Source organism: Ovis canadensis, chromosome 1, assembly GCF_042477335.2.
Source record: "Ovis canadensis isolate MfBH-ARS-UI-01 breed Bighorn chromosome 1, ARS-UI_OviCan_v2, whole genome shotgun sequence".
Lineage (NCBI taxonomy): Eukaryota > Metazoa > Chordata > Mammalia > Artiodactyla > Bovidae > Ovis > Ovis canadensis.
In genome coordinates, this window is record NC_091245.1 from 37,162,512 (window position 1) to 37,187,033 (window position 24,522).

Below are 24,522 nucleotides of genomic sequence, written 5' to 3' on the forward strand. Positions count from 1 at the left end.
TACATAAGTCAATTCATGTGTTTTAATGGTCTAGGTTTGTTTTTTTCCTTTTTTGTAGGATGTTTGTAGTTTTCTCATTTGTATCAACTCACACATTTTTGAAATTTTGTAATTTAGTATAGTTTTGGTTATAGATTAAAGTTCACTGACTAATCTTTTTAGCATGTTTAACTGCTGCAGGGTATAAAGATACACAGAACTTGATGGCTTCCAAGTGTGGTTCAAACATCCAAAGCACTCGAGATTAGCACCATGTGAAGAAATTTTAAAATATTGTACTGCAATTAATTTTAAATAACTTAGCACTGCATATGTCAGGGAGAAAGCCATGATAGGATCCAAATGGAAACTCCTAAAAGGGAGATGATTCAGTACATGTAAATCATTTTATCTATCATAAAGACATAGAGGCAAAACATATATCATTACTTCTACTTGCAAAAAGATTCGTTATGATGCTGTGGAGAACCTGAGCACCATTTTTTTGACTGACCAAGTGATAGCTCCTAGATTCATGCATATTAGTTAAAAGTACAGAAACCAAGTTATTGTCAACATGAAAATTGAAAGCACATGGAAATTAAAAAATATATTTTATATTACATATAAATACATTATTTCTATGTGATAAAATATTACATATTTAGGGATTAGCGGTGCCGATGTACCACACAATCAAGAATCGTTGTATAACTTAATAGTCATTGCTCAGTGTGTGTGGTTCTCTTATACATACAGTCACACATCTGCAGAGTCAACCAGCCCTGGATTGTGTAGTTCTACAGTGTTTCCTATTGAAAAAGTCTGCTTGTATAATGGACCCACACAGTTCAAAACTGTGCTGTTCAAGGGTCAACTGTACATACATTTATGGGTACATACATGTAAATGTATGGTATACACATTTACACACACACACGTGTGTGTGTGTGTGTGTGTGTGTGTGTGTATCAGAAATGTTTTTGAAATAGTATTGTCCTCAATGCTAGTCTAGGACCTAGGACCTAGACTAAATTCTTCAGGGATACCTTATTCAGTAGCTCTGAAAACAAGAAGTTTTCTGTTGTCCTGAATAATATGATAGACTAAGAAATAAAGAGAAAGCTCTGCTTATTGGCTTCTGTGGTGAGGATTGGTTAAGTCATGGAAGATAAGCATTCACAATTCATAGCAGGGTATTTGCTGTCACTCGTAAGGTAAAGAAGAACAGTCTGGACTTTTGATGATTATTGAAGTCATGTTAGTTCTAATTGTACTTGGGATTAGCAACTAATATCCCCCAGTCCCTTTTGATTAAAATATGGGTCCAGCCTTGAACGCAGCCTGAAGACCAACAACTGGATTGCTAGTGATCTGTTTCAAATCAGAACTCTAGGGCTGGAAAGAACCTTTCCAGGATACCTAACTGCCTCCCCCGCACACCTATTCTGTTCCTGAATCTAGGACCAGAAAGCCAAGCCAGTGACTCCCATACAGTCTATTCTCACCACGTGGGATATACCACCATCCAGTCATGTAGCCCCCCAAAGGCAGAAAATTCACCCTAAAACATCTGTTGACATCTCCAAAAATAGGCCCTGTTGTATTTCGTTGGCCCTGAAATAGCAATTTTTTCACCTTCTGATTTCAGTTCCAACAAGTATCTATTAGTACCTATATGTTCCAGATACCCTCCTCTGTGCAGTAAAAATAATAAGACAGGAAATACAAGTAAGAAGTCAATGTGATTCTTCAACCAATTTCTGTGTGTTAAAAACCAGTGTCCATGCAGTGTATAGTTAAGAGTTATAGCTCCTATAATTTACAAGGCATTTCAAATCATGCCATTCTGCTCTTATAATTTCTAAAGTCAGGCATCTGGAAGACGATTACATTGAAGTTCAGAGAGATGTAGGGGCTTGTCCAGTTCAACAAAACAAATATGAATAGCCAAGAAGAGACTCAAACTCAGGTTTTCTAATACCAAGTCCTCTACTTTTTTCAATGTACCACAGCTACCTATATTAAACTGTCATTTCTCTTAAAGGGAGTAGACCAGGCCTGATTATGAACAGCATCATGAAATTACGTCTAAGGGAGAAAATCCCGATTTTTAACAAGTTTTTTGATATTTTGCACCATTCCCAACAGTGTTAATTATGCAGTAATAAAGGACTCTGCCTAAACCTTTGTATATCTTACTGGAAAAGTTAATCTCAAATTATTCCTATCAACAGTTAGCATCCAGGCTACTGGAAATTCTGTTACAAGGCTACCGTTAGTGGTACAGTACAGACTGCGAATAGTAAGAGAATAGAAGTCATTACAGGTGTGCTCAATAACATGTTGCTGCACATTAATTTCACCAAGAGACAGGACTTAATCAAGAGGAGATGCCACAGAATCTTGGTTTTATTATCATTATCCTGATTGAGAACTCCGTAAAAGCAGAGACCTTGCCTTTTAAAATTTTGTATCTCCATGTATGCAGGGAGAAAGAAGGCTCACAGCAGATGCGTTGATGAATGCCTGAATTAATAAATGGAATAAGTGAGCCCAAAGACAAGGACGTTAAAAGGAAGCAGTGTTTTTTCAGGAATCTGTTCCAATATCATTTTCCCCTTTGATTAGGAGTACTGGTGTGAACATTGCTAACACTGAGTCCCAGGCTTCTCCAAAATCTAGCTCTCACCTATGCTGGTACTCACAAAACATCTGATAGTCCTGTATTCTCTACTTGGGGGGAGGAGGTAGGAAAGAAAAAAAGAAACAAAACCCCCAAACTTCCTGATTTACCCAACCGCAGAATCTTCAACCTTCTCATTAAGGCGTCTGCATTTTTTTAGGCAAATTGTTACTGTACCATTCTCATCCTCTTCTTTGACAGCATTATCTTCTGGTTATGAATATGACAGAGTCCAGTGATTTGATTTGTGAGAGTTTGGTCCTTTATAGTCAGTGGGTCGAAATCCCTTCCACCATGCTTTTTCCCTGCCTTCCATCCCTCCCCTTCCCCCACCATCAATTCTTAATTCCCTTCTCTCCTTTTTTTTCCTTTTCAAGCAGGAAAATATCAGTAAACCCCACCATCTTGTCATCCAAAATTCCATGGGCGCTTTAGCTCAAGGGGTCTTCTTCTCGAGGCCTTCACCTTACTTTTAGACAGTTGTCATTATCTTTGTCTAAAGGTCATAGCTAAATTGAATAAAAGGAAAGCTGTGTTTTCCTGTCGATGCACAAAGGCAGTATTGACTTCCCTAATCCAGTTTGCTGAGGGGTGAGAGAATTAAATTAGATATCTAAGCACAGAAATTGAGAGCCTTTGAAAACAAAGATAAGGAGACAAGACTGTATTTTCCCTTTTCCTGGGAGCTCTGGGCTCAAGATTTTGCAGGTGTGTCATCTGATCCATGGCTTGCATCGATCAAAACTGTGCCAATGCATATTTAATTAGCAAGGGGACCCTAGATGCATTATAGCCATCATCCTTATATTGAATGGACTGTCAGACTTTCTGCACACTTCTCCACCCCCACTCTCCCCTCCACCCGTGCCCCCTCCCTTGCCTCCTTGTTTGGGAAGCTTCTGCATTTTGTCTGAGCAGCTAAAAAGTTTCTTTGTTTTTAGCTGCTGATGCATACAGCACTACTGAGGAGAATACAAACAAGTAGAGTCCTAAAGTGTTTATTTTGTCTAGGAAGACAAGCTCAACCAATTTGATGCCTTTGGTAAGATTTTCAAACCCTGTAAAAAACCAACAACAACAACAAAAAAAGAAATACATTTTTCAACTCTGCAGTTACAGATTTTTTTAAAAGGAGTCAGTTATATTAGGATAAAAAATGAGGATCCTGGGCTAAATACTTTAACAATAAAATAAAAGAATATGTAGTTGTCTATTATAATAGAAAAAGTATTAAAAAAAAAAACTCTCTGGTCTTGACCATTAGATAAGGCATGTTAGCAAATTTTTAAGTTATCAGCCCAAATTGCATGATAAAATTCATTCTGTCCTGAGTCTGTACTGCTATTAGGGAATTCAATGGAAGTAGAAAAATTAAGATAGAAGGTGGGTAAAATGTTAGAGTTGGATGTATTTATTTATTTTTTTTTAAAAGTTTCAAAGGTTTCATAGGAACATCTGTTGGTGGGGGTTCTTAAAGTGGTGGGAAGTTTGGAGTTTTGCCTCCGACAGGTTATTTCATGGGATCATAGTCACCATTGATTTTCACACAGGTTACAAAGCCTGAGTACCCAGACAGAGTGCTGTCTGATAAACAGATGTAAGGCACCAAGTCTGCTTAGAATAAAGAGCAACAGACTGTGAGCACATATTTAGGACTCATTTAAACTCATCAGCATAGTCTAGCTCAGAGTGCTCTGTCTCTAGTCTACTTTTGAGGTAGCTTCTTGCTGGTAAAGTAACAAGAAATTTTTTTTCTTACTACAATTTGCTGTGGAGACTCATGGGAAATTCATTTGCATACATCTTGTTACCAAGACTGACTACTTCCTGGCTTAGACAAAGTGTTGCCTGATAAACAGACTTAACACACAAATGTCTGTCTGGAATAAACAACGGCAAGCTGAGATTTACATTTCCATTATCAGAGATAATCTCTTTCCCAGTATATGGGAATTAAGAACCTTTATTTTAAAACCAGGACTGTGATGCTGATGTTTTATACCAGAATCACATCATGTGTAAGTTTGGCTTGATTTTTTTTGAAAAAAGCAAAAATGTATTATGGATGGGAAGATTTATATTGCAGAGGTAAATGTGCATTTCTTTTGGGGGGATCTTATAGTTTCAAAACCAGGTTTTCTTGCATTATTTGATCCACATGACAACTCTATTAAATTAGGCAAAATAGTCATTAGTGTTCCCATTTTACAGATGAAGAAACTGAGATGCAGAGTAATTAAATTATATAGCTGAGATTTTTTAGGGTTCTATCTTTTTCACATTTCATTCTCTTTTCTATAGTGAAATATGCAAAAAAATAGCAAAAAAGTTAATCTTTAGAATACTAACTGAACTTAAATAACATAATTATCCTCAAAGAGATCATTTTATTATTTTAATAAAATTTTGACAGATACCCAGATACATGAAAAGAATGTGTATAGACTATAACTAAATTATACATCATTTTCATTTGACACGTTTGTTTTTATAGCATGAAAGTATACAGGGAGATTTTCTACTTCCAGTTGCATAGATGACTATATAAGTACTCTTTAAGTATATTTTCTTCTGTTGAAGAACTCCAAGAACTTACTGTTATAATTCATTTTGTTTGTGAAAAAACTGACTCAAAAGGAGAACTTGAGCACAGGTCTGGTATGCAATAGTGTTATAGTTGTGGCTTTTTAGGCAAGTCTTTGTTTACACATGAGTGGGTAGGTAACCAGGTTGACTCACTGTTGTGAGTTCAGAAGTGATCAACAGGTCACCATCACATATTAACATTGCTCCTGTTATGAGAAAAACAAAATTCAAAGGTTACCTCAACATTTTATTTTATTTCAGTCATGGTCCCTTGTCAAAGAAAACATGAGAAATTAGAAATTGAGTCCCAAGTATCACACTTGCACGTCTTTATAATCACCACATTCTTGCCATTGACTTCATTTATAACTTCACTGAAAAAGCCCATCACGACTTGAAATCTGTCTCATGCGAAGATTGAAGATTGAGTCATTTGGTCTTTACTTTCAGAGTGACTGAAGTTGTAATTTTCAAAGCTTAGAAATGATTTCCCCCTCAGTGTCATAACACAACAATGGTGAGACCATTTTACTTTTCTCTCAATGTGTTAAAACTGTGTATCATTCCACAACCTCCCTGTGCACGCAGCCAAGTAACACGTTTATGAGTAGGTGATAAGACAGTTGAATCACTCTTCACCCTAAACAGTCTCATCATCATACACAGCCCCGACTAAACAGATGGGCCTAGAATACCAACATTAATGCCAAAAAATCTAATTCCTGCAAATTTAATATTTCACATCTTCTTCTTCAGAAAGACACGTAAAAAAAGAAAATAAGTTTCAAGAAGGAAATTTGTAGTCATCTAGATTATGTAACACTCTTAATCCCAACCCTGAAAATGCCATACCCGGAAGTGGTGAGGGGGTGAATCTCCTGAGCAGCTGGCAGCCCCTGGGGTGGTCTGGTGGAGCCCTTCCAAGTCGCTGCTGCGTGAACACAGCCTTCCTGCTCCATCCGAATCCGGATTAGAGGATTCAGGGACCAACGTGTGCAAACTAGCCTGGTCCTTTTGGAATGAGGGCTTTTCCTCTGTCCCGTCTCTACCTCCCTTCTGGTGAAGAAGGATTTGCTGTGTATCCCTTGATTACTGTGATTATCATAACACACACAGTTCTAGCTCATTGGGAATGTTACACAGGCCAAATTTTGTATTTTAAATACAGATAAGACTTTCCATTTAAAGAACCGTGGAGTATTTCCATTTTAAAAGATAAGAAAACTTTTATGGTGTGACTCATCTCATAATTTGTTTTTTTAAAAAACCAGGTTATTGTATATTCTTTTTTCATTACGTGGACCACAGTTGTATACATTAATTGTCATTAAATATTGGTTTGGTTGTTTACTGAGCTTAAAAGATTTATATCCATTCTCTGAAAATGTTGGTGGTAGTTGAAGATTTTTGGTCGTCTAGATTTAATGATGGTATTACAAAATTCTGTTTGTTCTTTGCCAGACTATGATGGATAATGTTATATTTAGCAGATTGTATTGTATTCATCAGTGTTTACTTGTAAGCTGCAGATTGAATATACATATGTGCAACTGTGCAGTGACGGTCTACATTCTCAAATAAAGATTTTTAAAATATTTCCTCACACCTCTGTCTTTAAGGCCATGGTGATAGTGGAAAAAAATAGACAATATTCCTAAAGGTTATAAAGTGTTACAATAATACTTCTTTTGTAACTGCAGCTATAAGACTGATAAGCAAAATGCATCTATTATAGCCATTTTTCTAGATTTCCTTACTGTAATAAACGTCTTATGGTACTGAACAATCGAAATAGAGTAATTCTAAGCCTTAGATTACCAATCAGAAATAGATTTCTGTAACATCATGGATGTAGAAAAAATGAATCTTGGATTCTTTGGTTTGACTCTTTTGCAAACTACTCATCTTTCCAAACCTCTGTAAGAAAAAAAAAAGCCTACCTAAATTTTGAAAATCTTTCAGGGCCACAATCCTAGAGGGTAACTGTTTATTATATTCGGAGTATAATGACCCTATTCCTTATTTTCTTTTACCCCAGGAGCATTCCTAATGCTTCATTTAGTTGGAGGAAAGGATTCATTCCCGACTTTGCTTTTCCTTTTTGACACTATAAACAACAACTCCATTTCTTTTTGGTGGCATTTTCACTTTCTTTCTTTCACTTGACTAATTCATTTTTGTTTCTGGATGCCTTCTCATTTCTTCTTCATATCACCTTTTAATTTGGGAGATTTAAAACCGGACACAAAACTCTTAAAAAAGCCTTTTCAAGCTTCGTCTTTAGCCAAATCGGTGTGCATGTAGGGAGCTTGAACTTACACGAAATTACTTTTCCAGTGGAACCTGGATTTGTACTTTTGGGGTCTGGAGACTTTTGTTGATTTCATGTTGACTGAATAGGAATTACACTCGTTTGTTTCAGGGTGGGATGTGCTCCCCACCACTGCGTGGCTGCCCGTCTTTTATCAGCTATTCACAACAGCGGTTGTTAGGATTTTGAGGTCCTCTTTGGGCCTCAGGATATGGCTGCTTTCTCTTATCTTTGGATTTTTTGAATGTGTGAACTATTTCTGCCATCCATCATTTTAGCCTGCACACATTTCTGGGGGCCTTTCATGTGTCAGACACCGTCCTCAGCTCTTATTATTCTGAGAAGCCTCTTGCCATGTGTCGGCCAGGGGATCAGGGGAGGTGATTGTCTGCAACTTCTAAATGCCGTGCGAGATTTCCCAGCCATGAGCCAGAGGGATGTGCCTCTCTTCCTTGCCAGGTCCCACGAAGGGGGAATCAAGCAGAAATAAAGACCTTTTCTGCCCTCCTTTTTCATTTTGTGAGTCCCAGTCAGCTTTTAGATGTAAACTTAGTGCATTCTCAGTCACTGGCAGAGGTTCAACACTAGAAGGCTGAACAAGTGAAAATTCCTTTTCGTTCTGTGGTTATCAAATCCTTGGCTGGGCCAGGTACTCTTGGAAGGTCCTGGACCTAAGACTAGAATAAGAAAGGAATTCTTTTCTCACGGAGTTCTGATTCTCATGCGAGATCATTGAAAAGTACCTTAGTGCAACACAGTGTAAGTCACACTGTTAGAGATGTATGGCCAGTGAGAGAGGAGAGAGGAAAAGTTTAATTCTGGGTTGGGCACAAGGAAGATTTAACAGCATTCCATCTTTGCTTCATGCCTGGAGAACAGAAAATATATGGAAGTGATGTCTGTTTTTTTGCCCAATCAGTTTTACCCTACTGACCTGTTTTTGTCACTCTTCACCATCCCAAAAGGAGTATTCTCTTGAGGTTCCAAGTTGAAGGGGAGCAGAATTGAGGGGAGGGGGACTGCATCCGTGCAGAAGTAGTAAATCCAGTATAAGCTGCTGTTCCTGCACAAGCGTATGGAAGCTCAGGCTAGTGTGTTGGCATTAGGATTTATTTTATTCCTTTCCCAAGTGATTATATTGATAGTGAAATATCTTTGTCTGAGTACTCCAGCAGTATAGCAGTAAGCACCATAAAAATGCATAGATAGATGACTACCAGTTCAATTAAGAGGTCTCAGTCCAGCCTCCTATATGAAAACCCTGTCTATTTTAGGTTTAAATTTCTGCTCATAAATTTTTTAGAAACCAAAAGAAAAATTACTTTTCAAGGTTAAGGTTGAAGTCTAAGGTTCCTTAAACAAAAAACAAATCCCTGGATGGGGAGAAAAATTGATAACCCTAATGTACTTCCTCACAATAGCATTTCCAACTGCATCATTTAAACACATTATAAATAATATTCTCTTCATTGTAATATACAAATCTTCTGGCTTTCAACCAGGAAACCAGAGAAAGTTGCTGCCATGGGCGACTCAGATACAAGAAAGGCACCCAGTTCTGTGCAGGTGAATTTTTTTGTGGGCCTCTAGTTATTTCAGGTGGTGGGAATCAAAAGGCCATGTGATAATTGTCCCCGAAAGTAAGATGTGAAGTTACTTTGGCTTCTGACAGGTCTCTACCAACTATGCACAAGAGAAAATTCAATTAATTTTTTGCTTTCATGATAGTGTTTTAATACAAATACTTAAGAAAAAAATCTTTCCTTTGTATCAATTATGTATGGGTAGAAATTAGTTTATAATTCTGGTCACCTGATTGGCCCCATACATAACAGCATCGCTGACCTTTTGTAATACCAAAGAAAGAGTCCATCCGTCCTCAGCAAGAATTGCGCCAGGACTGGGTAATTTTGTTCCTCGTTGGTTCAAAAAATAGGAAATAATTAAGTGTTAAGATCATTTAACTTTCCTTGTAGGTCTTTGGCTCGTCCCGTCCCTTACCAGGATGGTGTGTTTTAGTATGCAGTCCTCCGGTGCAGAAAGTATCCCCAGCTTTTGAATAAAACTGGGAAATTAAATTCCGTTTTCAGTTTGGCTAGACGCCTCTTCCAGTGTTTGTAGCTGAGCTTTCACAAGAGTGCTGCGGCCCCTTTCAGACCAACTCTGAGCTTTCTTCCTGCTGCTCAGTTGTTTGCTGTTGGTTTGCTTCTTTTTCTGCGGCTTGGAATTTTAAACTTTCTTTGAACATATCTAATGCCATCTTTTGTTGCTAGTCGTGTTTTCTGTAATTATGCTATCTTTCTATAAATATAGGGTGACAAAGTGTAAAAGAAAATTTCAAAGAGCAAAGAAGTCTACTTCTAGATTATTAAGACAGTTTGGATCTTTCATTATTTCTTTTGCCTTAGTATTGATAGATAAAATTCAGAAAAGTAATTGGCTATGGTATATTTAAATTAATTGAGATAAAAAATATTTTTCCTTTTGTTCACAAAGAAGTGATTGGTCATAAAGATATTAATACACCAAGAGAAAGAACATCGGCTAAGCTATCAAATAGAAAGTTAGGCTTACTAGTCTTATTCCAAAGAACATGTTCTGTTTGGCAAAATTTTAGGTATCTATACTGGCACATGATCAAGAAGAATTTTAACTTTACCTAAGACAAACTTAGATATTTTCTCTGATTTCAATTGTGGATATTAATGGTTTAAAAATTTGCAGTACACAAGTAATGAAGGTATGCCTTTCTCCTAAAACATGTTGAATTACTTATAAGAATGTTTAATTTATAATTTTTAATTGCAAAGTTACAGAATACTCCCTTAGAAAAAGAGAAGGTAATCATGCCATATTTTAAAATCACTTGCTATAAGTGTAATATTAATTGATGGAGTTAAAATTTCAAATGTGATCGCATATAAATTTATATTCCAGTTTATGTTCCAATTTTCAGTGCAGACTTTGTATTTAACTTTGTGGTTCATTCTGAAGAATTTCTCTAAGGCTTTTTGAGAAATACTGTAATACTTTTGGTTTGTGTTTTCACTATGGCTACTGTTACATTATGATAAAAAGCTATCACTTTGCCAGACTTAAATAAAAATTCAGATTTTCACATTTGAACCTTTGACCCAATCTAGAATTTTTGCTCTATGCACCAGGTTAAGCGCATCTAAAATTTTTAAAATAGACATTAAAAAAAAGTACTTCCCAATAATTAAAATCTTCATTTGCCTAAAAGCAGAGTCTTTCTTACAGTAATAAATTAGTGCTTCTCGACCTAGGGCTACTAGTAGTACTGCTGCTTTGTGCAGCATCTGCAAGAAAGAGCATGCTAAAGCTGTAACTCTATTGGTGAAATAGAAGTAATGTTTTCAATTTAATCACAGTTAAGTGTCATGACCTTTTGATCCTGCATTGAACTTCTTGCTAAAATGGGGTCAGATTTCAGATAGCCCGTTCTAACTCTGTGATGTCAAGGTAAAGTGCAGATCCAGGCTTTCCATAGACAACAGAGATTTTTCTAGAAAATTTTTTGTGTTTTTGATAATATTATGTACTGTTTCAAGTCTCAGAAAAATGCTTTACGTAAAAAACTCTCTTCTTGAAATAGTTTGCCTTTTTTCTCCTTTCCCCAAGAAAATGTATCATAAGTATGCTTACTTCTAATTCTGTGAAAGTTTTTGATCTAACTTGTTTATCTCATCTTAAAATTATATGTTACTTTATTTTAAATTGTCTCATTTAGAAGTGAAATTGATTGGATTAAATTTTTAGTTTAAAAATGGTTGTATTTTTATCAGTAAAATAAAAAATAAATGCGATTCAATAAAGGTGTGCAAGAACCTGTTTTTGCTCAGAAGCCCCTTTGGGATCTCCCAGATGCATCGGTACAAAGAGGAAAAGAATAATTACCAACTGGGGGGAGATGTATACCTTTAGAAAGATGTCTTTGAGCGATTCTGTTGTTTTAAGTAAAGGCGCTAGAGTATTAGGATTCTAGTATTTAATGGTGTTAGTCTGCATAATCTGTTGCTGTAATACGGAGCTAAATATCAACAGAACTTGTTTCTGTTGTTTGGGTTGCTTTTATATACCAGCTTCAAAATATGTTTTGACACTTTATTATGTTCTGAATCAAGCTTCAGATGTGTGTAATGAAGGATGAAGTCTTTATCAGACTCTAGTGTATAAATAATGGAGAAGAGCAGTTTGGAAAGGGTCTCTGTGTAGGAGGATGGTTTCTGAAGAGTTTTAAGTTATGATCTGGCGCAAGCCAAGTGCTGCCGGAGGTGTAAACAGAACCAAGAGTCCTCTCTGAAGGCATGGGCTGCTGCGGCTGCTGCCCTGTCTTTTCTTTCTTCCTTTTTTGATCATCACGTCACCTCTGTAATATTCTCACTCCTGGTTTACACGCTGAACCTTTTGAGAAGTCTGCCACCTCTGATCCACTTTCTTTCACAGACCCTGTAATTTTTGGCCGTATTTTTGTGTTTTTCAGATTCAAGTCAATCTGAAAGTCCCAGCCAGCCAAGTGATGCTGACATTAAGGACCAGCCAGAAAATGGTAAGTTTAGTTTGGGACTCTGGTTGCTGCTTTGAGAGTCCATGGTAGCCCGCAGCCAACCAAGTAGGAGGACTTCAAGGTCTGCCCAAGTGGGTGGCCCACACAGTAAGAACCGTTTTTGAGAACTTAAGGAATTTTCTGGATTACTCTAACAGCCCCAAACCCTTCCCCTCAGCCACAAACTCTATCAGGGTACTCTTTTTATTATTTTTTTTTTAATTTAAATTTTTATTTTTACTTTATTTTACTTTACAATACTGTATTGGTTTTGCCATACATTGACATGAATCCAGAACCTTCGTTCCCAGGAAAGTTGGTTACTGTTTGAGGCAGGGTTGAGTTACCTGATCAGTATCATTTGTAGCATAAGTAAGGAGCCAATGCCTTTTTATTTCAGTTCCTTTTAATGTGGCAAGTGACCCACGATCTTCTTCACGATGATTTAAGTTTATTGACTGACAAGTATTTTTGAGGCCTTTTGGAAGATTTTTGCTTCTGCTAAATAATTACTGTAAGAAAATGATGTCTGCCTTTGAAAGATTTTCACTTTAAGTTGTCTAAAACAGTAAGGGTACATGACAGTATAAAATTTGTCAGTTACATAAGTGTATAAGCTATATATTGCAGGAATTTGATTAACCTAGAATACACACTTTATATATGAACATAGTAGCATCCACTAAAATACTAAGTGTGTAGTATCTGTGCTTCAAGGACGAAAACAGCTGTCATAGGTTAGAATTTGAGTAAAACCGTCAGTTTCAATGAAAACTGAGAAGTGAGCTAGTGGTACTCATCACATGCTAAAGACTGTATTACACACTTTCATGGATATAATCGCCTAAAATTCCATAGTGCTCTTCCTTGAGAAAGAGCTGAAGCCTCTAATGGTAGCTTGAGCATGAAGGGCCTTCGAAGGGAATATGGCAAGTGGCTAAAAGCTCAGGCAGTGGGGCCAGACCTGTGTTTAAATTCCGCCTCTATTCTTTCTTTCCTTTGTAATTTTGAACAGGTTATTTACCCTCACAGAGTACTGACTTATTTCTTCTTTGAAGTGGTACGGTAATAATATTACTGACATGTTGAAGAATTAAATAAGATAATATATATAATATGCTCACAATAGTATCTTTCATAGTACTTTACACTAAATAAAAGTTGGCTGTTGTTCAGTATTCCTTGTATGATTTTTCTAGTTAGTATAATATTTTGTTTTTCACTTACTTAAAATGACCTCATTCCTCCTGACTGTCTTATTTTTGTTGTTCTATTTTTCTGTTTTGGTCTCCACCTGATCTTTCAGAATAGATAGGTAAACTGAATTATGTCCGTGTTGTGGGATGGAGGGTTGATTTTATCACTTTGAATAGCCTATCACTGATTTCTCAGGATTTGTTCATTTCCCAAGCCTCAGAAATTCTCTACAGTGTTGCTGGGCTCCCATATTAAATATGCACTGTCTTGCTATTCCTCTCCTCATCCTGGTATTTTGGTGGTATTTTACGTATCAAAGTTGTCTTTTCGCAGCAGGCATTAAAAGAGAGAGAGAGAGAGAGAGAGAGACCTCTGAAGGCTTGTTTTTAGTGTCATAAACAGCTACATCTTACTTTCTGTTGACATTTTAAAGAGTGATATTTATAGACTAGTTTCACTCTTTATTTCCCATTTGACTTAAAGGTGATGGCTTATATATCTCTTTTTTACATATAATATATCTATGTATAATCGGCTTGAAGTTGTGTCCAGAGGTATTCATTTTATTTTCACTGTTAAGAACTGGTGGGCTGCTGGGGTGTGTGGTTCTCGTGTTTGGGTCTGGCTGCCCCTCTTGCAGGCCTGCGATTCATCTGTCTTCATAAAATGGCCGACAAGCTGTTCACATGCAAATATAAATTGAGGGCATGAGAGGCCTGGCATGCCTTTCTGGAGCTGCTGTAATACCGATATTGTGCATTTCCCATTCCAAAAAGCAACCAGGATTGAGCCTGAATTTTTCGGCCAAAGACGAGAGACTAGCCAAGTTCATTGTTAACTGCAGATCACTTGGTGCCACCTCAAGGATTCACAGTACCGTTTGGGAAGGATCATGTGAGTTCAAAGAAGGAAAGTATTAATATCCAGGAGAGACAATAATAAATTCCTATGTTTCAAATTTCTATTTATTTCAGAGAAAGAGATGTTGCTTCATCTTAGACAGTTCCAACTAGAGTTCACACTAGAGGAACACCAGCCTCTTCGGTTTCCTCTTTCTGCCTTTTGTCAATCTCAGATGAAGTTATTTGAGGAAAAAAATTATTTTTTTTCCTCTTTTTTAAAGATGTATAATCCTGAAGGAAAATAAATGAAGATTTCTGGACTAGGTATTTAGATGCATTAGATGACTTTCTGGGGTTGCTTTGATCGACTCTTCTTTCGTTTTCATTACCCCAGGTTATGGAAGATGAGTTCCTGAAAGGTTTTTGTTTGTTTCTTTCATTTTTGTTTTTAAGAAGAGAACACTCATAAATGTATCAACAAAACTCTTAGAGAACTTTTGAAATCTTGGTGGATGAAGAAGTGACGGACTCTGATCTTCAAATAAAGTGGGAACTCATTATTCCTTCTTTATGTATATATTCAAGGGGAAATAGTATTCTTTTTATCCTAGCTCTTGGAGAGAAAGGTAATGGGAAACGAATGGTATTTTCCTAGTAAACCATGGAGAATGAATAGACAAATGGTAACATGCTGTTTCATCCAAAACCATAAACTAGGCCATGTAACTCTGCCTAAAGTGGATGCAGCTGTTTCTTCCCTGCGCAACTAGTCTCTCTATTTCTACAGAATTTTTGCTTTCTTTTCTTGTACTCCCTTAAGACCCAACTGTAAAAGAAAACAAATCTTTGTCCAATTAGAGTATTACATGGGAATTTTGAAGGAATTATCTGAAACCCAGAGATAAAATGTCAGAATCACTGAAACTCAACACTGGTATAATGTAATGAACTCCACCTCTAGAGTCAAACAGGCCTGAGTTCAAATGAAACGAGGCTGGGTGACTTTGAGTAAGGTGTCGCCCCAATCTCAGTCTTCTTATCAGTAAAATAGGAATACTAAAATTTCCTAGCTCCTCAGTAACAAAATGAGAATGTGCCTGTGAAACAGCATAATGTGGGTTCATAGTAAGCACTCAAAGATAACCATCAGTTCAGTTTAGTTGCTCAGTCGTGTCTGACTCTTTGTGACCCTATGAATTGCAGCACGCCAGGCCCCCCTGTCCATCACCAACTCCCGGAGTTCACTCAGACTCACGTCCATCAAGTCAGTCCATCATCCAGCCATCTCATCCTCGGTCGTCCCCTTCTCCGCCTGTCCCCAATCCCTCCCAGCATCAGAGTCTTTTCCAATGAGTTAACTCTTCACATGAGGTGACCAAAGTACTGGAGTTTCAGCTTTAGCATCATTCCTTCCAAAGAAACCCCAGGGCTGATCTCCTTCAGAATGGATTGTTTGGACCTCCTTGCAATCCAAGGGACTCTCAAGAGTCTTCTCCAACACCACAGTTCAAAAGCATCAATTCTTCGGCGCTCAGTCTTCTTCACAGTCCAACTCTCACATCCATACATGACCAAAGGAAAAACCATAGCCTTGACTAGATGGACCTTAGTCGGCAAAGTAATATCTCTGCTTTTGAATATACAGTCTAGGTTGGTCATAACTTTTCTTCCAGTGAGTAAGCATCTTTTAATTTCATGGCTGCAATCACCATCTGCAGTGATTTTGGAGCCCCGAAAAATAAAGTCTGACACTGTTTCCACTGTTTCCCCATCTATTTCCCATGAAGTGATGGGACCGGGTGCCATGATCTTAGTTTTCTGAATGTTGAGCTTTAAGTCAACTTTTTCACTCTCCTCTTTCACTTTCATCAAGAGGCTCTTTAGTTCCTCTTCACTTTCTGCCATAAGGGTGGTGTCACCTGCATATCTGAGGTTATTGAGATTTCTCCCGGCAATCTTGATTCCAGTTTGTGTTTCTTCCAGTCCAGCGTTTCTCATGATGTACTCTGCATAGAAGTTAAATAAGCAGGGTGACAATATACAGCCTTGACGCACTCCTTTCCCTATTTGAAACCAATCTGTTGTTCCATGTCTAGTTCTAACTGTTGCTTCCTGACCTGCATACAGATTTCTCAAGAGGCAGGTCAGGTGGTCTGGTATTCCCATCTCTTTCAGAATTTTCCACAGTTGATTGTGATCCACATAGTCAAAGGCTTTGGCATAGCCAATAAAGCAGAAATAGATGTTTTTCTGGAACTCTCTTGCTTTTTCCATGGTCCAGCGGATGTTGGCAATTTGATCTTTGGTTCCTCTGCCTTTTCTAAAACCAGCTTGAACATCAGGAAATTCACGGTCCACGTATTGCTGAAGCCTGGCTTGGAGCCGTGAAGCCTTACTTTACTAGCATGTGAAATGAGTGCAATTGTGTGGTAGTTTGAGCATTCTTTGGCATTGCCTTTCTTTGGGATTGGAATGAAAACTGACCTTTTCCAGTCCTGTGGCCACTGCTGAGTTTTCCAAATTTGCTGGCATATTGAGTGCAGCACTTTGACAGCATCATCTTTCAGGATTTGAAATAGCTCAACTGGAATTCCATCACCTCCACCAGCTTTGTTCATAGTGATGCTTTCTAAGGCCCTCTTGACTTCACATTCCAGGATGTCTGGCAAAGCTCAGATCTGTAATGAGATACGCATATTCAAAAGGAAACAAGCTGGGAGACTTGGAGTAGAAAGAGGAAGAGTGTCAGCGATAAACCAGGACTCTATAGAGACATCTTCTGTAGATACCTACGCTGTTCTGAAATGTCAGGTTTAAGTCTCTTAAATCTGTCTGTAATCCCTGTAGTGGCATATCTCTTTTGTTGCGTAGTTCTCTTCTTCACATTCTGTTTCCCTCTCAGGAGTTGAGAACTACAGAAGTGACGCAGAGTTGCTAGGGCCTTCAGAATGAAGGCCCAAGAAGGTTATTCTAGAAGGAAGGCAATTCACTTAGATGTCTTTAATCTGGGCTGAATTTTTCCTTGGCACAAACCCAATCGAATCTCCCTTATTAAAACTATAAGCTGTTGATGGACGGAATTCACGACCAATTTTAGATGCTTTGAACACGACACATACCTAGTATTTATTAAAACTAATAGGTAGACAAATAAACTGTCATTATCCCCAAATGGTTTTTGAGTATTTGCTCATTAGTGATTTACCAAGAGGCTTTTAAGGAGGAAAAAAAAAAAACCTTGGAGAAGTTGAAAATCTAATTTGAGTATGGGGGAAAGTTGTGCAGTGGTACATAGTTTTTGAGTATTTGCTCACTGTTGATTTACTAAGAGGTGTTTAAGAAAAAATGAAAACCCTGAAGAAGTTGAAATCTAATTTGGTTGTGGGGGAAAGTTGTATAGTTGTGCATGTATGACAAATGGACACACGTACACAGCTATGACTAATAGTGCTAGGAAGCCAGAGCTCGGGGCTATTCTAACGGACATAGTAGATCAAGTTGTAACTCCACCCTCACCCCACCCTAATGAGCAGGTGTGATCAAAGATATGAAATACCATCATGTTCGTTTATGGTTGATGACCATAAAGAATGGAATCCTACTTCAGACTGAAGTTTTCAATCTGACTGTTATCATTCATTTAATCCTTTTGCGTGTTACAGAAATCCCCTTTCTGGCTTTTCAAGAGCTCCTGAAGGTTTAAAGCCTTATCTGTTAGACTGCGACTTTGAAGATCTACTCATAGCACATTTGTGAATTCCCAGGAGGTACTTTGGCTACTGTTAAGAGTTTCTGTGGCACAGAATACTTGCAACGCTTCCTCAGTACTTACAGGGCCTGTGAACAATCCTCCAGAGCTTGCGTTCTGTGTGGCATCGGGTCATGCATTCATGAGGGCGAAGCTCATGTGATAACCCTCCTACTTAATTCCAGGCGCACTTCCGTGGGGCCACGCTGAGGCAGTGACTGAGGGGATAGCGTCGTCCAGCACTGGCAGTCTGAAAGCGCACCCCCAACGGGGACCCCCTTAGCTAAAACAAGAGAAGACAATGCACAGTTCCCACGCCAGAAAAGGAAAAGCTGTGTTCACAAGCTTTGATTAGATTTTGGTTTTCCTATTTACTATCTCTCATCACTTATACAAGCTGCTAATAATAATAATCTCATCTTAGTGGTTTTAAAAATGTTATATTTATAGCAGGAAATCAGGGTTGGTATTTAGACAGTTTTCTTTAGGTTTAATCATGTTGACTCTTCCTCATTCACCTGGTAGTTGCATATGTGTTGGTGGCATCAACTCTCAGGTGGGCCACTTGCAATCAGTGGAAAGCCATTAATCATGACGTTTGCCCCAGATTTTGAAAATTTCCAGCTCTATCTGCCAGTTCAGAAATCACCCTGGAGTATTGGTTGGATCTCGTGTTCATGTTCAGCATCTTTGTTTATGATCTTGTATCACCAAACTAGGTATTGTTGCTAAGTGTTGCTAGATGAACAGGGAATCTCAGTTGTTAGTATTTCACTGGTGGGCTTCTCTGGTGGCTCAGATGGTAAGGCGTCTGTCTGCAATGCAGGAGACCTGCGTTCGATCCCTGGGTTGGGAAGATCCCCTGGAGAAGGAAATAGCAGCCCACTCCAGTATTCCTGCCTGGAAAATCCATGGACAGTGGAGCCTGGTAGGCTACTGTCCATGGAGTTGCAAAGAATCAGACACGACTGAGCGACTTCACTTTCACTTTCATTAGTAACTCATTTCTGTATTTTGGGTATTTCAATACTTATGAAATAACTTCCAAGGATACTGACTTCCTGAGTTAAGATTTGTATGTAGGATTAACTCTGTAACTTGGTGGTGAGCTAACAAATATAAATTTATATTTCTCTTTCGGACAAGCATTCTTTTATGTGATAATCATTACAAAGTTCAGGCCTTCTGCTTTAACTTTTTTCTCATTACTTCCTCAAATATATGGGAGATATATTGCAGTATGATATTATTAGTACATAGTTGGAAGGTAAAATAAAATTCATATTTCTAAATGCTAAGAATTGTTTCTTGCTACTGAATGGACTGCTGTTTCAGGAACTATTTTGATTATTGGTCATTTTAGTTGTGTCATTTTCGGAATTTTGAAGGCAGTGCACAGCTGAACAGTTAACATTTTATTGGGAAAGCAGGAGCACTCTAGCACCATTGACTTGTAAATAAAGCTTGTCAATATTTCATAATTTGCATGACTTTCTTTTACAATTACCTAGCAACAGTTATTCTCAGCAGTGTTCTTTCCAAAAACCCTGCAGGGACAGACACAGTAGAGTGACCACCAAAATAGCAGCAATAACAGTAATGATCAATATTCTAAATATTGTAAAGGTCCCAACTCAGGGAAACATTAAAACCTAAATGCCTTCTGGTTTCCAGATCTGTGTAATTAAATTCTGACTGATGAATTTTCAGCAATGAGATGGAGCTAGTCTATCTTGTTTTAGAGACTGGGGAACTAGAATTTGGTTTAATCTAAAATGTCAGTCTGAGGCCAGGTGAATTGTGCTTTCTTAAATATTGTTAGCAAATGTGATCCATCATTGTTTGCAGGGGCTCTTTAGAAATGCCTCCAACAAAGTAAATTCTTAAATCTTGCGTTTAGAAAGATGAGGTACCAGGTGAGACTGGAGGCTTCCTCCACAGGCTTAACACAGTATAGAGTACTCTGAGCTTTATTTACTACAGGATCCAGGGTAGTAAAAGAGCCTTTTCAACTGAAAAGAGGAGGAGGAAATTTGTCATTTTAAAAAAGTCATTTACTTCTCACATTAGGGATATTTTATTGTCTACATATACAGGTTAACTAGGTGAACAGACTTTAAGTGGTTGGCTAGTAGCCAAAATAGGGAATGGATTAAACTCCTATTCCCCTGATTTCCAAATTCTGAAATGGACTGGCTGGGTGGTCTATTCCAGACACAACCCTCCCTACCCCCACCCCTCGCAAACCTATCCCCACCACCAATCCCTCACGCACAAATTGTATAGAGGAAAGAAGATATAAAGGGGTGTCTTTCTCATCCTCAAATTTCTTCTGTGTCTATGACTCATGGTCCAGGAGAAACAACCATTTGGATGTAACATAGAATAGAAACATCAAATAGAAAAGTGATTTTAAGTGTTTGTTTATACTTTATATGGAATTGTGTAAATATATCCATAGATCTCAATTCTCAAAACAGGAAGCAATGCTGTTCATATTTGAATTGGGCTCAGAAAAGAAATCAGATGAGCGGCTGCCGTCAAGTCACAGTGGCGTGAAGAAGCTGTGGTGGGTGCTGCGCCTGCTGTTCAGGGGCCGCGCCGTCTGCACTGCTCTCTGTTCCCTGGGTTTGAACCTGCCCTGATAGAACCTTTGGCAGATCTTCTTAGAAGGACCTACAGTGCACTCCTATTAGTCGCTTTTGGGTACCTCTCTCTGTCACTGAAAAATCCACGTGGTGAATTATCAGGGAAGCTAGTTTGGGTCAGGAATAGTGTATAAGCTCTCTTTTCCATACATAATAGGGTCTCATTTGACACTTGGGGGTGAATTTGTTGATTTAAATCCTGTATATCATTTTGGGGAAAGAGTTATCCATTTGTGGATCATATTAGTAAACTGAATGCAATATAAATAATTTATTTGGGGATTTGGAGCTGCTAATCCAGATTGATTAGTTGTAAAATTCATGTGACCGCAAGGACTTTTGGCACCTTTTCCCTCTACAGCTTCCTCATTCTTTTTCTCTTCTTCAGGTTCACTTAGCTCCAGGCAACTCTGTTCCCTTGGCACTGCCTTGTCGTTAAGGAAATCTACTGGGATAGCGCAAATCGAGTTGGGGGGAGGGGTAGTATTTACTGCAGATTACTCTGCCCCTTCTCAATTGTTAAGTTCTATACTTGGTTGATTTTAACCCAAAGAGAACAGGGGAGTCTCATATGCCTTATCCACAGGCATCGTATGGCAAATATCCAAAGAGAAAAGTGTAAAGGATGTGGTGGTGAATCCTAGCAAAATAGGAATAGGTTTCCAACAATCTCTCCATGAAGGAAAGTCGGTGTTTTCTTAGACCTCTGTAGATATTTTTGCAACCAGAGAGCTTCTCAGCAAGCTGAATTTGTAAACTCAAGAGATGAACAAATAGAAGTCAAATCACAGCTTCTGAATAGGTCAGATTAGCAAAGGAGAGCTGCCATTATAAGCCTGACACTGAGCATCTGTTAAGGAGAAATCAGTTGTCCAAGCCACTTAAAGACCTGCGCCTCAGTTTTCTTATAAGTCATCTGCTTGCTCAGTCACTCAGTCATGTCCAGCTCTTTGCGACCCCATGGAATGCTGCCAGTCAGGCTCCTCTGTCCATGGGATTCTCTAGGCAAAAATATTGGAGTGAGTTGCCATTCCCTATTCCAGGGGATCTTCCCAACCCAGGGATCTAATCTGTATCTCTTGTGTCTCCTGCATTGGCAGGTAGATTCTTTACCAATGAGACACGTGGGGAGCCCAGATAGTTATTAAGAATCTGCTGGATACATTTGGACTATATGCTAGATGCATTGAGGGACTACAGCGATGGATCAGACTTCCCATTCTGGAGGACCTGGTAATCTAGTAAGGGGAAAAAGGCTTCATTCATTCTTTCAGCAAATATTAATCAGATGTATTCTCAGAACCAGATTTACTGAGTAAAACAGATAACATCTCTGCTAGAAGAAAACACACATAATATAACAGGTGATGTTAAATATTATGAAGAAAGACAAAGCTAGATAAAGAAAAATGGGGCTTTCTAGGTGACACTGGGGGTAAAAAACCCCCTGCCAGTGCAGGAGACAAAAGAGATATGGTTCCATCCCTGGGTCGGGAAGATCACCTGGAGGAAAGCATGGCAATCCACTCCTGTGTTTTTGTCTGGAGAATCCCATGGACAGAGGAGCCTGGGGGGCTACAGAGTTGGACAGGACTGAAGTGACTTAGCATGCATGCACACCCAAGGGCTAAACAGTAGAGTATAGGACACTTTTACAGAAGGTAGTCAGGGAAGGCCTTTTTGACCTGTTGACTTTTGAGCTAAGACTTGATGGCAGTAAAGAAGAGAACTATGCAGATATTTGGAACTTCTCTTCTAGAAAGAGGGAACAGTAAATGGAAAGACCCAGAGGCATGTTGGAGGAACAATCAGGGTTAGGGTAGCTTGTGGGACATGAGTGAAAGAAGAGCAGTTGGCAACAGGGCTAGCAGGAAGCCAAATTATATTGAACTTTGTTGGCCAAGGAAAGACATAGCAAATCCTTGATAAACTATAATATGCTCAAGAAAGGAATGCACATACCAAATCCATTCATTTCTTGATGTAGTGGATATACCCTGAGCCCTTGCGCTGTGTTAGATACTTAACGTTGAGTGGTGAACAAAGCAAAAAGGCCTAATTCATAGCACTGTCAAAGGAGACTGTCGTCTGCCGTGGCAGTATCTTTTAGTATCCCCGAAGGTTTTCCTTACGCATACGTTACTGAAAACAGAGTCATTGCATAGGATATTTGACTTCACATACTCTCTCATGCAAACAATTCTTTTTTTCATTTAATGGAGATCTAAATCGGTGGGGCTGCAGTTTAACCCTTATCTCAGGACTCTGTTTAGATTGTAAATCCTCAGGTCTCAAGTCCATAACCACGAAGCTTGATTTTTTTTTTTTTTTGCCTCCCAATTGTTGCTAGATTTAGCAAATAAAAACACAAGATACCAAGTTAAATTTGCTTTGCAGAACCACAACAAATAAGTATTTTAGTATTACATGGGCTCTGTTTATTACAAAAAAGGACTTGTTTATCTAAACCAAGTCATGTATTTTATCTGGCCACCAGTCCTAGTTCTCTGCACACTCCCATGGAGGTTACACGGGCAGCAGTAAGAGCAGTATTGGAAACGGCTCAGTTAGTCTGTGATGATTTCATTGATCACAAAGGGTCAAACCACTGGAATTTAACCTGCTGGAAATGAGACCTGAGAAGAGTATCACGAAGTTCTAATGACTCAACTGCTTAAATTCCATTCATTCTGCATCTGCCGGTAGCCCAGTCGTTGTCTTGGAACAATAAGCCACTTGTGTGGCATAGTCAGTAGGTACAATACTGTAGTTGAGAGCCATTCAACCCATCCAGGTCAGTGTGTAAGTTTAATTAGTGGAACTGTAATTGAGTAAGGCATAGGGACATCATGTGAGTCACTTCTTCAAAGGAGGTATATCTTGTCGCAAGTCCTAGATATTGGCAGACTGGTTGCCTCATGAAAGATGGTGAAAGTACAAAATCAGTCAAATCACACAGCACTGGAAAAGTCCACATTCAAAAGTAAGGTAGAGAAAAGACCTTTAGGTTGACTTGAAAATAAACGGTGCTATTTTCTTTATGCTCTACAGGAATCTAAATATATATTATGTTCTCATTTAGGGCTGTTTTACTAGCTGTGACAAAACATGTTTGAATGTGTTATAAGAACGTGATGTGGTCTTTGTACCCTCCAACTTAAAGAAAGGATAATGTCCACAGATTCAAGGAAAGCACTTTTGGAAATCAGGGCTAAACTGTGTTGGGCTTTGGAGCCAGGTAATGACAAAAATAATGAATTTGCTGGTAACAGTCATGCTGTTGATAATGGCTCACATTTGTTGTGGGTTTTCCATGTGCTGGTGGGGTAGTTCAGGTCTCCCAAGAAGAATATGCCCTTACGGAATTAGATGTGCAGGGATGTGGGGGGCTAACATCTGTGAGTTATAAAGGGAGGGAGCCAGGTAGGCTGCAGAGGCTTCAGACTGCAATACTGATCTGATACCTGTGAGAGGAGAGAGGAAAGGGAAGAGGATTGGGGAGGAAGAATCCTAGACGTGAGGGAGCTTCTAAGAAAGTTTTGTACAGGCCAGTGGAAAGTCTTTGAGCCAGTCACTTGCTATAAAGTTTGTTTTTTTTTTTTTTCTCCCCATAGGAACCAGCCTGTGTTAGTATCCTCTTCTTTAATCATTTACTGGGAGCCTGGAGGAAGCTCTCTGGAACAAACATGGTAGTAAATCCAGAGGGGAGAGATTGGAGTTGTCAGGCAGTGGTGCTTCTTGTCACATGTGATATGAGTGGCTCATTTTTGTGGCCACCACAGCAAGGCACTGTGCCAAGAGGTCTAGATTCATGATCTTATTTCACTCCAATACAACCCTTGGAGATTGGTATTATTAGTGTACCCATTTTACAGATGAGGAAACTAAGACACAAAAGAATTTAGGTAGCTTTCCCACAGTCAAGAAGGCAGAAAGAGTACTCACAGGACAGAGTTTA

At 38.6% G+C, this 24,522-nt stretch overlaps 1 protein-coding gene across 4 annotated transcripts in view; it reads left to right on the forward strand.

The window, feature by feature from the left end:
• NFIA (nuclear factor I A) overlaps positions 1 to 24,522 on the forward strand; it is a 396,595-nt gene that overhangs the window by 186,983 nt on the left and 185,090 nt on the right. For all 4 annotated transcript variants that reach the window (XM_069593137.1, XM_069593156.1, XM_069593167.1 and 1 more), the window contains exon 3: positions 12,067 to 12,132. In XM_069593137.1, coding sequence (XP_069449238.1) covers positions 12,067 to 12,132 — 66 coding nt within the window. The remainder of the gene's footprint in view (positions 1 to 12,066; positions 12,133 to 24,522) is intronic.